A 15,431-nucleotide genomic window follows, 5' to 3' on the forward strand; every position below is an offset into this window, starting at 1 on the left:
ATAGTTTTCTTTGAGCAACACCATCACTGAAGGACACATGGTAATTCGTGTAGAAAAATACGGATTTTGGAATTAAACTCCGCCCCCCTGACTAGCGACGACCAAAGAAAAATAGTCACAATTGAGACAGGGTGGGCGGGTGGGGCTTATGTTTTCCATTTTTTTTTTTTTTTAGTATACATAGTCTTTTCTTCACAACAAAAAACTGAAAACATGTTTAAAATGGTTAATTTTATCTCCTACATTTCTCTACAAATTTATCTTTTTGAACATGTTTTCAGTTTCTAGTCGTGAAAAGAAAACTACGTACATATATTAAGAAAAAGAAGGCGCAATACAAATCTCCGCCCACCCGCCCTCGTCTCAAATGTGAAAACGTTTTTATTCGTTATGGGCCGAAGGGTGGAGTTTATAGCAAAATGCTTATTTCTCTACAAGAGACTACCATGGGAAACATGTTCTTGAAAGTCCAAAAATAAGCCCCGCCCGCCCGCACCAAACTCAATTGTGATGAATTTTTCAATCGTTGTCAGACCGAGGGCGGTGCTTAATTGTAAAATAGATGTTTCCTGACAAAAAATTACCAATTTAAACGTTTAAATATATTGTCGTGGAAAGATTGTTACGTTTATCCAGAAAAAAAGGCAAAATTTAAGCTCCGCCTACCCACTGCCATCTCAATTATGTTATTCGTCATGAATATTGAAGTTCTAAAAAATTGTTGTATTTCATATTGTAAATTGTGGAAAAATGGGGGCAATTTTCCAGGAAATGAAGACGAAAACAAGTTCTGGAAGTCAAAATGTATATTAAAAAAACCTCTTTAGTTAATTTTCGGAAGTGTTCGAAAACTGGTTAAAAAAATGCATATTGAAAAAAATTGAGATTTTTGAAAAAGTACCTAAAAACCCACAAAAAATTCTGGGATGTAAAGCTCAATGCGTTGACTCCAAAATCATACAGTTTTGGTGGTTTTGATTTAAAATTTATGAAATATGTATTCGCTACGAAAGTCCTATTTTTTTTAAATCCGATAAATTTTGATATTTTGCATTGTAAATTTTGAAAAAAATGGTGGGTAAGAAATGAAGCCGGCAATAACTACTGGAGCTCGAAATGTACAATAAAACTCTTTTTAAAAAGTTTGCTAAAAATCTACAAAAAATTCTGGGATCTAGAACTCGACAGCTGATTTTAAAAACATTGAGTTTTGATGATCCTGGATAAAATTTGCTAAATATCCGATTTTAAAACCCAATAGGTACGTATTTTTAAAACCTAAAAAATTATTATATTTCATATTGTAAACTGTTGAAAAATTATACCGATTTTCCAAGAAATGAAGATGAAAATAACTTCTAGAGATTGAAATGTATGAAAAAAACTCTTTGAATAATTTTAGGTATTATTCGAAAAATAGTTCAACAATTTAATTTTAAAAAAGTGGTGCTTTTGAAAAAAATACCTAAAAATCCATAAAAAGTTCTGGGGTGAGCTTCTTCTAAAAACATGCAGTTTTAATGGCAGCGTGTCAAAATTTGGCAAATATTTTTTTAATCCAAATTTGTCATATGTAACATTGTAAATTCTGGAAAAATGGTGCCAATTTTGAAGAAATGAAGGCGGAAACAACCTCAGGAAATCGAAATGTATTAAAAAAAAAACTAGCAAATTTTTGGTGATGTAAAAAATTGTACTTAGAGAAAAATTGAGCTTTACCTGAAGATCCACAAAAATTCTACGATAAAAATCTAGACGAGCTAATTCTAAAATGAGACAGTTTTGATAGTCCCATATTAAAATTTATGAAATATTGAGATTGAAATTCCATTTTTTTTTTAATGAAGCCGTAAAGAACTTCTGGACATCGAAATGTACCTATAAAAAACGAAAATCACAAAATCAAATTTTGTAATATTATAAAGAAACAGAAAAACGTTTCCGTCAGTTAAAATAAGTTCAAGAAAATCTAATCCATGAATTTATTAAAATTTATTAGTTTTTTTGTGGAGATGAGTATGCGTGGGGTTTAATCTTTGGCTTTATTTTGTACTTAATGTACACAGTATTCTTTGAACAATACGATACTCAAAAACATGTTTTACATAATAATTTCTTCTAGAGAAATAAGGATTTTAAACTCCACCCTCTTGGCACGGAATGAATAAAAAAAATCATCACAATTGAGATAGGGTAGGGGGGCGAGGCTTACTTATATTTTTCCTTTTTTTTCTTAATATTCGTAGTCTTCTTTTCGCAACAAGAAATTTCAAACATGTTTAAAACAAGAAATATGAATTCTGCAATTACGCTCCGCCCCTCAGTCTGACAACGAATGGAAAATTCACCACGATTGATATCCAGACGGATGGGTGGGGCTTATCTTTGGATTTTTTTACTTACTACATATGGTTTTCTTTGAGCAACACCATCACTGAAGAATATATTTCACATGGTAATTTCTCGTAGAAAAATTAGGATTTTACAATTAAGCTCCGCCCCGCTTACGACGAATAAAAATATCATGAGAATTGAGATAGGGCGGGTGGGCGAGGCTTACATTTTGCCTTTTTTTCTTAATATGTGTAGTCATTTTTCACAACAATACACTTAAAACATGTTTAAAATAGTAAATTTTATCCAATACACTTATCTACAAATTTACCCTTTTAAACATGTTTTCCGTTTCTTGTAGTGAAAAAAAACTTGGTACATATATGAAGAAAAAAAAGGAAAATACAAACCCCGCCCACCCGCCCTCATCTCAATTGTGGTAACATTTTTATTCGTTGTGAGCCGAAGGGCGGAGTCTATTGAATAATGCTTATTGCTCTACAAGAAACTACCATGTGAAACATATTTTTAAGTAACATGTACTTGAAAGGAAATTATATATGTTAAGAAAAGAAAGTCAAAAAATAAGCCCCACCCACCCGCCCCACTCTCAATTGTGATGAATTTTTCATTTGTTGTTAGACCAAGGGGCGAAGCTTAATTGTAAAATCGATGTTTTCCGACAAAAAATTACCATTTTAATAAGCGTTTTAAATATATAGTCGTGGAAAGCTTCTTACGTATATCCAGAAAAAAGGCAAAATGTAAACTCTACCTACCCACCGCCTACTCGAACGTAGTGATGTTATTTGTGAATATTAAAATTCTAAGAAATTGTTATACTTATTTCATATTGTAAATTGTGGAAAAATGGTGGCAATTTCCCAGGAAATGAAGACGAAAATAACTTCTGGAAATCCAAATGTATTAAAAAAAATCTTTAGTTAATTTTCAGAAGTGTTCGAATACTGGTAAAAAATGCATACTGAAAAAAATGAGATTTTGAGAAAGTATCTAAAAATCCACAAAAAATTCTGGGATGTAAAGTTGGATGAGTTGACTTCAAAAACATAGTTTTAGTTTTGGTGGTTTTGGTTTAAAATTTACGAAAAATTCGCTATGAAAGTCCTTTTTTTTAAATACTATAAATTGTGATATTTTGTATTGTAAATTCTGAAAAAAAAGGTGGCTAAAGAAATAAAGCCGGAAATAACTACTGGAGCTCGAAATGTACAATAAAACTTTGTTTTTTAAAGTTTCCTAAAAATATACAAAAAATTCTGGGATCTAGAACTCGACGGCTGATTTTAAAACCCAATATGTATTTTTAAAATCTAAAAAATTGTTATATGTACTTCATAATGTAAATTGTCCAAAAATTATGGCAATTTTCCAAGAAATGAAGACGAAAATAACTTCTGGTCGAAAAAGAATCAAACATTTTATTTTGAAAATGTGGAGCTTTTGAAAAAATGACCTAAAAATCCATAAAAAGTTCTGGGGTGAGATTGTTTTTAATCAAAATTTGTCATATGTCACATTGTAAATTCTGGAAAAATGGTGGCAAATTTTGAAGAAATGAAGGCGGAAATAACCTCTGGAGATCTAAATGTATTTAAAAAAAAAACTAGGAATTTTCGGTGATGTAAAAAAATGTACTTTGAAAAAATTGAACTTTACCTAAAGATCCACAAAAATTCTATGATATAAATCTCGGCGGGTTCATTCTAAAATCAGACAGGTTTGATGGCCGAAATGAAGCCGAAAAGAATTTCTGGGTATCGCAATGTACCTATAAAAAACTACTTTTAAAGAAGTTCCCCAAAAATCCACAAAAAATTCTGGGAAATAACTCAACGAGCTGATTTTAAAAAGATTTGATGATCCTGGATCAAATTTACTAAATATTCGATATGAAAACTCAACACTGAATTTGTTCGAAATATGCACAATTTTGCTAAATGTGCACAGCTTTATTACCTTTTTTCCTGTTACAATTAACAACCAGATGTTTTTCAAATTTTACATTGTCATAAAGAAACAGAAAAAAGTTTTCGTCAGTTAAAATAACTTCAGGATAATTTTTTATCCGTGAATTTATTAAGGTTTATTAGTTTTTTTTTTTTGTGGAGATGTGTATGGGCGGCGTTATTTTTATATATTAAGAAAAAAAAAAGACAAAATACAAACCCCGACCACCCGCCCTCATCTCAATTGTGATAAAGTTTTTATTCAGTGTGAGCCGAAGGGCGGAGTTTATTGCAAAATGCTTATTTTTCTTCAAGAAACTACCGTTTTTAAGTAACATATTGTTGAAACGAAAGAAAAGTCAAAGAATGTTAACAAAAGAAAGTAAAAAAATAAGCCCCACCCACCCACCCCAGTCTCAATTGTGACGAATTTTTCATTCGTTGTCAGACCGAGGGGCGGAGCTTGATTGTAAAATCGATGTTTCTCGACAAAAATTTACCATTTTAAACATTTTAAATAAACCGTCGTGAAAAAATTGTTACGTGTATCCAGAAAATAGGCAAAATTTAAGCCCCGCCTACCCACCACTATCTCAATTGTAATGACGTCATTCGTTTCAAATATTGAAATTCTAAAAAATTGTATGTATATTTCATACTGTAAATTTGGAAAAATGGTGGCAATTTTCCATGAAATGAAGACGAAAATAACTTCTAGAAATCAAAATGTATAAAAAAAATTCTTTACTTAATTTTCGGAAGTGTTCGAAAATTGGTAAAAAAATGTAAATTGAAAGAAATTGACATTTTTAAAAAAATACCGAAATATCCAAAAAAAAAATCTTAAAATTTGCAAAATATTCGCTATGAAAGTCCTATTTTTTTAAAATCCTGTAAATTGTGATGTTTTTTATCGTAAATTTTGGAAAAATATGCACATCTTTACGCACTTTTTCCTTGTTACAATGATATATTTTTCCAAATTTTCCAATGTTATCACAAAAACTAAAATCGCGAAATCAAATTTTGTAATATTATATACAAACAGAAGATCGTTTTCGTCAGTTAAAATAAGTTCAAGATAATCTTTTATCCATGATTTTATTAAAGTTTATTAGTTTTCTTTTTGTGGTGATGAAAATTTTGTTTTACATAATAATTTCGTGTAGAGAAATAAGGATTTTAAGCTTCACCCTCTTGGCTCACGATGAATAAAAAAGTCATCACAGATGAGAGAGGGTGGGTGGACGGGGCTTATATTTTACCTGTTTTTCTTAATATTCGTGATCAAGTCAAGTCAAGAAACTTAAAACATGTTGAAAACATCAAATATGGATTACATTGCAATTACGCTCCGCCCCTCAGTCTGACAACGAATGGAAAATTCATCACGATTGAGAGCCAAGCGGATGGGTGGGGCCTATCTTTGGCTTTTTTTTTTACTTACTACAAGTAGTTTTCTTTAAGCAATAGCATCACTGAGGATTACATGGTAATTCGTGTAGAAAAATACGGATTTTGCAGTTAAGCTCCACCCCTTCTGACTAACAACGCATAAAGAAAAATCGTCAGAATTGAAATAGGGTGGGTGGGTGGGGCTTATATTTTGCATTTTTTTCTTCTTATTATACATATACTTTTCTTCACAACAAGAAACTGAAAACATGTTTAAAATGGTAAATTACATCTTCTTCACTTCTCCACAAACTCATCCGTTTAAACATGTTTTTAGTTTCTTGTCATGAAAAGAAAACTAGGTAAAAATATCAAGAAAAAAACGTCAAAAAATAAGCCCCACCCACCGGCCCCAATCTCAATTGTGATGAATTTTTCATTCGTTGTCAGACGGGGGGCGAGGCTTAATTGTAAAATCGATGTTTTCTGACAAAAAATACCATATTAAACGTTTTAAATATATTGTCGTGAAAAGATTGTTACTTACATCCAGACAAAAGGCAAAATTTAAGCTCCACCTACCCACCGCCATTTCGTTGTGAAAATTACAATTCTAAAAAATTGTTATATTTCATATTGTAAAGTGTTAAAAATGGTAGCAATTTTCCAGGAAATAAAGACAAAATAATTTCTGGAAATCAAAATGTATTAAAAAAACGCTTTAGTTATTTTTCGGTAATGTTCGAAAACTGTTAAAAAATGTAGATTTTTAAAAAGTTACTTAAAAATCCACAAAAAAAATCTGGGGTCTAGAACTCGACGGCTGATTTTAAAAACATAGAGTTTCGATCATTCTGGATAAAAATTTGCTAAATATTGAATATGAAAAGTGAGTTGGTCGGAAATATGCAGCTAAATATGCAGTTTTATGCACTTTTTTTCTTGTTACAATTATCAATCAGATGTCTTTCCAAATTTTACGTTGTAAACGAAAATCGCAAAATCAAATTTTATAATATTATCAAGGAGCAGAAAAAAGTTTTCATCAGGTAAAATAAGTTTAAGGTAATTTTTTATCCATGTATTTATTAAAGTTTATTAGTTTTTTTTTTTTGTGGAGATGGATATGGGTGGGGCTTAATCTTTGGCTTTATTTCTTACTTAACCCATAGTATTTTTGAACAACACGATAATCAAAAACATATTTTATATGATCAAAATATGTAGAGAAGTAAGGATTTTAAGATTCACCCTCTTGATTCACGATGAATAAAAAAATTCATTACAATTGAGACAGGGTGGGTGGGCGGGGCATAAATTTTGCCTGTTTTTCTTAATATTCGTAGTCGTCTTTTTCAACAAGAAACTTAAAACATATTTAAAACAGGAAATATGGATCCTGCAATTACGCTCCGCCCCTCAGTCTGATAACGAATGGAAAATTCATCACGATTAAGATCCAGACGGATGGGTGGGGCTTATCTTTTGTTTTTTTTTTGTTTACTTAATATATTCAGTTTTCTTTGAGCAATCCCATTACTGATTGTAAAAAAATACGGATTTTGCAATTAAGCTCCGCCCCCCCTGACTAACGACAAACAAAAAAAAAATCGTCACAATTGAGATAGGCTGGGTGGGCGGGGCTTATATTTGACTTTTTTTTTCTTTTTTATATACATAGTCTTTTCTTCACAACAAGAAACGAAACTGAAAACATGTTTAAAATGGTAAATTTTATTCCCCGCATACTTCTCTATAAATTGATCCTGTTAAACATGCTTTCAGTTTCTTGTCGCGAAAAGAAAATTACGTACATCTACATATACCTCAAATGTACGAAAAAATACGTCCCCCCTTTCTTTCCTTCCGTCCGTCGATCTGTGTCGATATTTCCAAGACAGATAATTTCCGAAACTGCTAGACTGATTGATTTTACAAATTTTAAAGATGAGAGTATTTTAGGTTTCTCTAATCATTCCCACCAACAATGAGATGACGTCACCTCAAAATTTTGCGTGGATACCTTTTTTCCCATTTTCTAACTTGTTGTCTTCTCGGGCACCATTTTAGTACCACCATTTAGCTCCTCTTTGTAATGTTTGTGTTCTTTTTCTTGTATCTTTTATTCCTCTCTTTTATGCCTTTTGTTCGTATTGATTTTTTTATCCCCATCTTAATTTTTTTTGTGCATTCTCGATTTTCAATTTTTTATTTGCAATTTTTCGTTTCAGTTTTTTATTTTCTTTATTTTTTCAATGGTTCGTTTTCATCATTTTTGTTTTTCCAATTTTTCGTTTTTTCAATTTTTCGATCTTAAATGTGCAAAATATGATGATTCTATACTTCATGCATTCATATTTTTTAGATTTGCTTGTACAGGGTGACTCAAAAAAATTAATGAATCAATCAATTTTTTTATTGAATAAATCAAGAATTGCAAAAATGAATACTTTGAAATCTTGCAGATGTTTTAGAATTATTGTAAGCATGTAAACAAATATATCTGTTTATTCCCTCCAAGAAATTGATGACGTCAGATCAAAATTTTGCCGAATAAATTCTACCCAAAGTGTGCAAAATATGATGAGTTTTTACTTGAGATTTATCATTGTATTCATATTTTTTAGATTTCATCAACTGTGATGAATTTTTCATTCGTTGTCAGACCGAAGGGCGGAGCATAATTGCAAAATCCATATTTCACCAAAAAAATGCATCATTTTAGACACGTTTTGAGTTTCTTGTTGTGATAAGACGACTACGTATAATAAGAAAAAACAGAGACAAAATAAAAAGTATTAAGAAAAAAAAAGGCAAAATACAAACCCCGCCCACCCGTCTTCATCTCAATTGTGGTAACGTTTTTATTGGTTCTGAGCCGAAGGGCGGAGTTTATTGCAAAATGCTAATTTCTCTACAAGTAACTACCATGGGAAACATTTTTTTAATTCACATGTTGTTGAAACTAAAAAAAAGTCAAAGAATGTTAACAAAAGAAAGTCAAAAATTAAGAGCCGCCCACCCGCCTCAATCTCAGTTGTGATGAATGTTTCATTCGTTATCAGACCGAGGGGCGGAGCTTAATTATAAAATCAATTTTTTTTTAATCCTAAAAACTGCTACATTTCATATTGTAATTTTTAGAAAAATGATTTCTATAAATCGAATGGTTTTGGTCGAAGATTTGAGAAAAATTTCCTATGAAGAAGATCGTTTTTTTCTTTCTTATTGGAGTTTCTGGCAAAATGGTAGAAGTTTTGGAAGAACCGAAGTCGAAAATAACTTCTGGAGAAAGAAATCTATAAAAAAAAATTTCAGGCAGTTTTCGAAGGTGTTAAAAAAAAATTCAAAAAATTGAACTTTTGGAGAAATTGCCTCTACAAGCCCATAAAAATTCTACCTAAATAATTCTAGATTGGTAGAATGCAGCACATTGACGATTTTCCTAATCTCAGTGGATTTTAAATAAATGATTCTTTACTAGTTTCATTCGCCAATTAATATTTATAGAATGACGTGCCAGCTAAATTTGCGATTTAAAAATTTTACTTCCTCTTTTTAACATTACAAATAAGTGACAATGAAATATTAAATGATGATATGTAATTTGAATACTTGGGACCTCATGGTTTTCATTGAATATATTGAGTGTCATGTTTATTTTTGAACATGATTCAATTTCCTTTGATAAATATAGGACAATTTGACTTCTAAAGTAGTTATTTTGACCAATTTTAACTAGAAAATACATAGATAATAGTAGCTGCTTTGGCTTTTGTGCCCTGGACAATATTTATCTGTTTATTTACCTATTTGTAATTTTCACAAGTATGGTTTCTGATATCAAGCGCCAATTTTTAGAATATAAGCCTGATGTCACGTGCTTGTCACATGAGCACAATTTACTGGATATAATGGAGTTATCTCTCAAAAGGTGTCACAAATTGTTCTCAGTAATGTGATATGACATGAAGGAACATGACAGTAGAAGTAATTATCTAGAAAAGTTTTTTTACTAACACCTGCTGAATTACAATGATAACTTGGTAATCAGTAATCACACTGGAATTTGCTATTCGAAACAGCTATGAAATATGTATATAAATCAATACTTTCATGGTTACCATAATTTTTTCGACAATTTCTAAACAAACTACCGTACTTTACCCACCAACAACCTTCCCTTGTTATGTTACATGTGTTTCGCACCTGGACCGACTTTATTCCCAAATAAACAGACTTTACCTAATCGCCGCTTCACAATTTGACAGCCCCGTTCCGAGTTTCCGTTTTTCGACAATAGCCACCCTGCGACAATGCGCCCCTAATCCCTAGCGCTCCACCGCCAACACGCCCCCGACCTCAAGAATCGCCGTTTTCCCACCTGTTGGTGGCAATTCCGACCCGCGTGTGGTCCCCAATCCGGATCCGCTCCCTCTTCGGTTTATTGTGATTATTGCATAAAACAACAGCGAAATTGTGCGCACATGTGACTAACGTAAACGCTTCATTCCGCGAATTGTACCGTTAGTCGCGCAGAAATCGGCGGATTTGCGCGGTTTCGGGGAAATGTGGAGGTCGTGAGAGAAAAAATTCCGAGCCAGAAGCTTTGTCTGAAAAAAACCGAGCCGTCCTCAGCTCCACCAAAGCTCTAGCTCGGAGACGGCGTACCGTTAGGTTATTGTTTTGTGACATTTGTAATTCAGATGCGCGAATGTCTGTCACGTGACTTGGATTAAACGCAGCCGGCTTGATGCGACCGCATTTTTGTTCTTCTGGGCGAGGGTTGACCACCTATGAGAAAATGGGGAAAGACGTTGTGATTAACTTTCATGAAACAGAGATATAAAAATATTTTACGTAGATTTTAAACCATCAGTTGTGGTATTTTCGGTTTTTTATTTCTTTATAAAATGTTTCAAAAATCGCAGTTATGTTATAAGTAGTTCCTGTAGTGGATAATGAATCCTTAATTAATATGTAAATAACACCTTCTGTCAACTCTGAACTTACTAGAGTTTAAATTACAATTAATTATGGTGTAGATGAAAAATTATTAAAATATGTCGATTTTCGGGTGAAATTAATCGGAAGAGTACGATTTTTTCTCACGTCAATTATTGGTTGAATGCCGTTTGTTTCCTAAAAGCATTAATAAAGTGTCACGTTCTAAGCCGAGAGATAATATTTGCCCGACCTATTAGTGGACATAGTAGGATAAAAGAGTTTATAGGACGCAACTCTGAAGAATCCCGATATATTTATTTGTGTTGAAGCAAAATGCGTGAGAAAAAATAACGTGTGCTTTCTCATTCCCTCTTTTGGGTGGTGGAGTGGCGCTAAGGCCTTTAGATAAACACGGTCGCAGGGTCTAACTGTTTTATCTGGCAGCGAAAGACCTCCGTGGAACTGGGTAAAACAAGAAAACAAAAATATTTGTGTATGCAATAAGCGGAAAAGTTTTGCTTTTCTACACTCGTTCTACTTTCGACAATTTTTTTTACACTTCGTCGCCTGAGGACTCGTTTGATCTACAGACCAGAGCGCACTCGGGCGAATATCGACTCTAAGCGATAAGTGAACATTCCAAATTGTATTATCAAATGGTGAAAGGCTCACCAAAATTTGTCACCAACAATGAAATGACGTAATCTCCAAATTTTACAATAGTAGATGTAATTTAAATCTTATATCTTTCGTTTACGGTTTATGAATCCGTGTTGAGTTTTTACCTTAGACGTCAAGATTTCTGGAAAAACATTTTCCAATTTATGGTTAATGGAAGCATGTTAAATCGTCTCGGAATTTTTTCACAATTTTTAGACAACTTTTTTAAAAGTGAAATTTTTTCAATTCATCAAATATCGGCAAATTTTTTAAATTTTCGAAACTTAACCAAATATATTTTCTTGTAGATTCCGAGCTCTAAAACTCACTTCCGGCCTCGCTCCCTTGATAACTGCAACCGTCTTTCCAGAATCGATCGTTGAAATATCGAAATTGTTGAAATTCTCAAAAATTCGCATTTCGTACTGATTCTTTCGAAATTGTTGCTCCGTGACCATCAACACGCTATAATTTTTAGAAATGAATTCTGGATATCGAAATCTACAAGATTTCGACTAATTTTCGGAAGTAGGTAGTTGGAAAATGGTCAAAAATGTCAAAAGTGCCAAAATGAGTTTTATCTTATCAAATACTAGCCCAGCCTACCCACCCTCTATTTTCACGTCATTTACCAAAAAGTCTCCTATCTTAGCAAGTACTAGCTGCACCCCCCCCCCCCTCTTCTCATTTTAACGAATGATTTTATTTCTGTTTACTATAGGATCATTCATTTTATTCAGATCGAATAAAATATATCTCTGAAAAGGAGACAGGGCGGGTGGGCGGGGCTAATTATGTTCTTCTGCTGTCGGGTGGAAGTGAAAAAACGCTAGGAATTTTCGAAGAAGCGAAGCCGAATATGAATTCTGGATATTGAAATCTACATGATTTCAACTAATTTTCGGAAGTAGTTGGAAAATGATCGAAAATGTCAAAAGTGCCAAAATGAGTTTTATCTTATCAAATACTAGCCCCGCCCACCCACCCTCTGTTTTCATACAAGGTATGTCATCTGCCCAAAACTGTCCTATCTTAGCAAGTAGTAGCCCCGCCCACCCCCTCTCTTCTCAATCTAACTGCTAATTTTACTTGTGTTCACTATACGATCATTCATTTCATTTACATTGGAAAAAATCAATCACTGAAAAGGCGACAGGGTTTTTCCAGAATCGACCTTTGAAACATCGAAATTTTTGAAAATTTCAAACATTGGCATTTCGGACCGATTTTTTCGAAAATGTTGCTCCGTCACCATCAACACACTGTATTTTTGAAATCAGCGTGTCGAGATCTACGTCCCTCAATTTTTTAACAATTTTCAGAAAACTTTTTCAAAAGTGAAATTTTTTCAATGGTTCCCCCTTCATCAAATATCGGCAAATTTTTGAAATACTCGAAACTTAACTAAATACATTTTCTTGTAGATTTCGAGGTCCAGAACTCTCTTCTGGCCTCGTTTCTTTGATAAATGCCACTGTTTTTTCAGAATCGACCGCTGACACATCGAAATTTTTGAAAATTTAAAAAATTCGCATTTCGGACCGATTCTTTCGAAAATGTTGCTCTGTGACCATCAACACGCTATAGTTTTGCAATCAGCGTGTCGAGATCCACGGCCCTGAATTTTTTCACAATTTTTAGACAACTTTTTTAATAGTGAAGTTTTTTCAATGGTCCCCCCTTCTTCAAATATCGGCAAATTTTTGAAATTTTCGAAACTTAACTAAATATATTTTCTTGTAGATTTCGAGCTCTAGAACTCACTTCCGGCCTCGCTCCCTTGATAACTGCAACCGTCTTTCCGAAAACGATCATTGAAATATCGAAATTGTTGAAATTTTCAAAAATTCGCATTTCGTACCGGTTTTTTCGAAAATGTTGCTCCGTGACCATCAACACGCTATATTTTTGGAGTCAGCGTGTCGAAATCCACGTCCCTGAATTTTTTCACAATTTTTAGACGATAATTATGATCTTCTGTCGAGTGGGAGTGAAAAAATTCTGGATATCGAAATCTACAAGATTTCGACTAATTTTCGGAAGTAGTTGGAAAATGGCCGAAAATGTCAAAAGTGCCAAAATGAGTTTTATCTTATCAAATACTAGCCCCGCCCACCCACCCTCTGTTTTCATATAAGGTATGTCATCTGCCCAAAACTGTCCTATCTTAGCAAGTAGTAGCCCCGCCCACCCCCTCTCTTCTCAATCTAACTACTAATTTTATTTGTGATCATTCATTTCATTTACATTGGAAAAAATCAATCACTGAAAAGGCGACAGGGTTTTTCCAGAATCGACCTTTGAAACATCGAAATTTTTGAAAATTTCAAAAATTGGCATTTCATACCGATTTTTTCGAAAATGTTGCTCCGTCACCATCAACACGCTGTATTTTTTGAATCAGCGTGTCGAGATCTACGTCTCTGAATTTTTTCACAATTTTTAGACAACTTTTTTAAAAGTGAAATTTTTTCAATAGTCCCCCCTTCTTCAAATATCGGCAAATTTTTGAAATTTTCGAAACTTAACTAAATATTTTTTCTTGTAGATTTCGAGCTCTAGAACTCACTTCCAGCCTCGTTTCTTTGATAAATGCAACCGTTTCTCCAGAATCGAGCGCTGAAATATCGAAATTGTTGAAATTCCTGAATTTGAAAATGTTTTGTTTCAAAAATGTCAAAATTTGAAGAAGTTCTCAGACGATGACAACAAATAAGCACGGCTAGGTACTAGAACTTAATTCTTTAATACAGATTGTATTTTATTCCACAATACTGAATGAACGGTAAACGATACAAAACATCTACTTAGTGTATTATTTTAAAAATTGTTTACTTATTGATGATTAGATATTTATCTGAAATCATTCTTAAATGGCGAATCAATCTAATAGTATCATGTCTCATATTGATGGGACGGACAACGTATTGGCAATATTTATGTGAGACATTCTGTATCGCCTGTCGTGTTGCTTCTAACTGATAGTGAACCATATTAGTATCAGAGAGGTACTACACTTGTTTCGACATTCATTGAGTTATTTTGGGCTTATTTATGGTTTAACAAGAGGTTTTTGTGTTATCAATCTGACATTATTATTACAAATGAAGTACGAAGTACCTTTACATTTAAGTCTGAAAATACTCATTTATCGCTCTGTGGTACCTTTCATTCTGGCTAATTTAGAAAACTATTTTTTAACGTCAAGACGTTGATTTAAAACATATTTTTAAATAAACATTTGTCTAGCCTCAGTCAATGTTAATTGAAATGTTCTTATATAGGCACCCAGTTATACAACGAATAGTGAATATAAATTTTTGTCAAAAATTATTGAGAAATGCATGATAATTATGTTTTTTTCTAACTAATCTAACAATTTGACTTTAAATTTTTCTAATAAATTAAAGCTGCGTTTTTGGTCGATCGTAAATTGGAACCACGAGAAAAGATGGCGTCGATGAGGTACTATAGCCACATCCGTCAATGTAGTTTTTAGGTTATAATATTATTGTTATTTGTTGTAAATTTTTGTAGGTAGAACAAGATTTTCCATACACAAAAATGTCTGATAAGAAGGAACCTGCAGCCGCTCCTGGCGATGGACTTCGATCAGTGAGAACTACAACTTTGTTTAAAGCTGTCAATTTTGAATTATACGTGAAACCAGTAAGTTACTTAATTGTTTAAAAAACGCACGAATTGCTTAATTTAATTGCTGCAGAATCTCGTTATAATGGGATTGGGAATAACAGCCTTTTGTGGTTGTTTGGCATACATCACTTATATGAGAAACAAATACGAGTCTCAGGGATATTACTCAGCCGTTCAAGAAGACGGAAAAGAGGAATTTGTGAAAAGAAAATCCAAGTGGGATGATTAAAATATAGTAATGATTATTAGATTTGTAATTAGTAATTTAACACACGATTGAATGAGTCAGCGCGTAATTTTAAATAGGACAGTGGTGCCAACCATCGAGCAGACGTCAAACAAGTAATTTAAAAAGGACGGTTATTTTGTAGATTTCTCGTTATTAATGATGTAAATAAACAAACGTAGATAAATAGTGCAACAATTTCTAATTTTCCTGTTTCTGGTGGTTTAGAAACACCACCCAATAAA

At 32.8% G+C, this 15,431-nt stretch overlaps 1 protein-coding gene across 1 annotated transcript; it reads left to right on the forward strand.

Moving 5' to 3' along the window:
* The first annotated feature begins 14,803 nt into the window (after positions 1-14,803).
* LOC135133436 (small integral membrane protein 8) lies at positions 14,804-15,375 on the forward strand. Its single transcript, XM_064061826.1, has 2 exons — positions 14,804-14,975; positions 15,031-15,375. The coding sequence occupies exons 1-2, from the start codon at positions 14,871-14,873 to the stop codon at positions 15,187-15,189; spliced, it is 264 nt and encodes an 87-aa protein (XP_063917896.1). The 5' UTR covers positions 14,804-14,870; the 3' UTR covers positions 15,190-15,375.
* The last annotated feature ends 56 nt before the right edge of the window (positions 15,376-15,431 follow it).

This window comes from Zophobas morio, unplaced genomic scaffold (genome assembly GCF_036711695.1).
Source record: "Zophobas morio isolate AGI-343-1 ecotype UQ-CSIRO unplaced genomic scaffold, CSIRO_AGI_Zmor_V1 ptg000022l, whole genome shotgun sequence".
In the NCBI taxonomy this organism is placed as follows: domain Eukaryota; kingdom Metazoa; phylum Arthropoda; class Insecta; order Coleoptera; family Tenebrionidae; genus Zophobas; species Zophobas morio.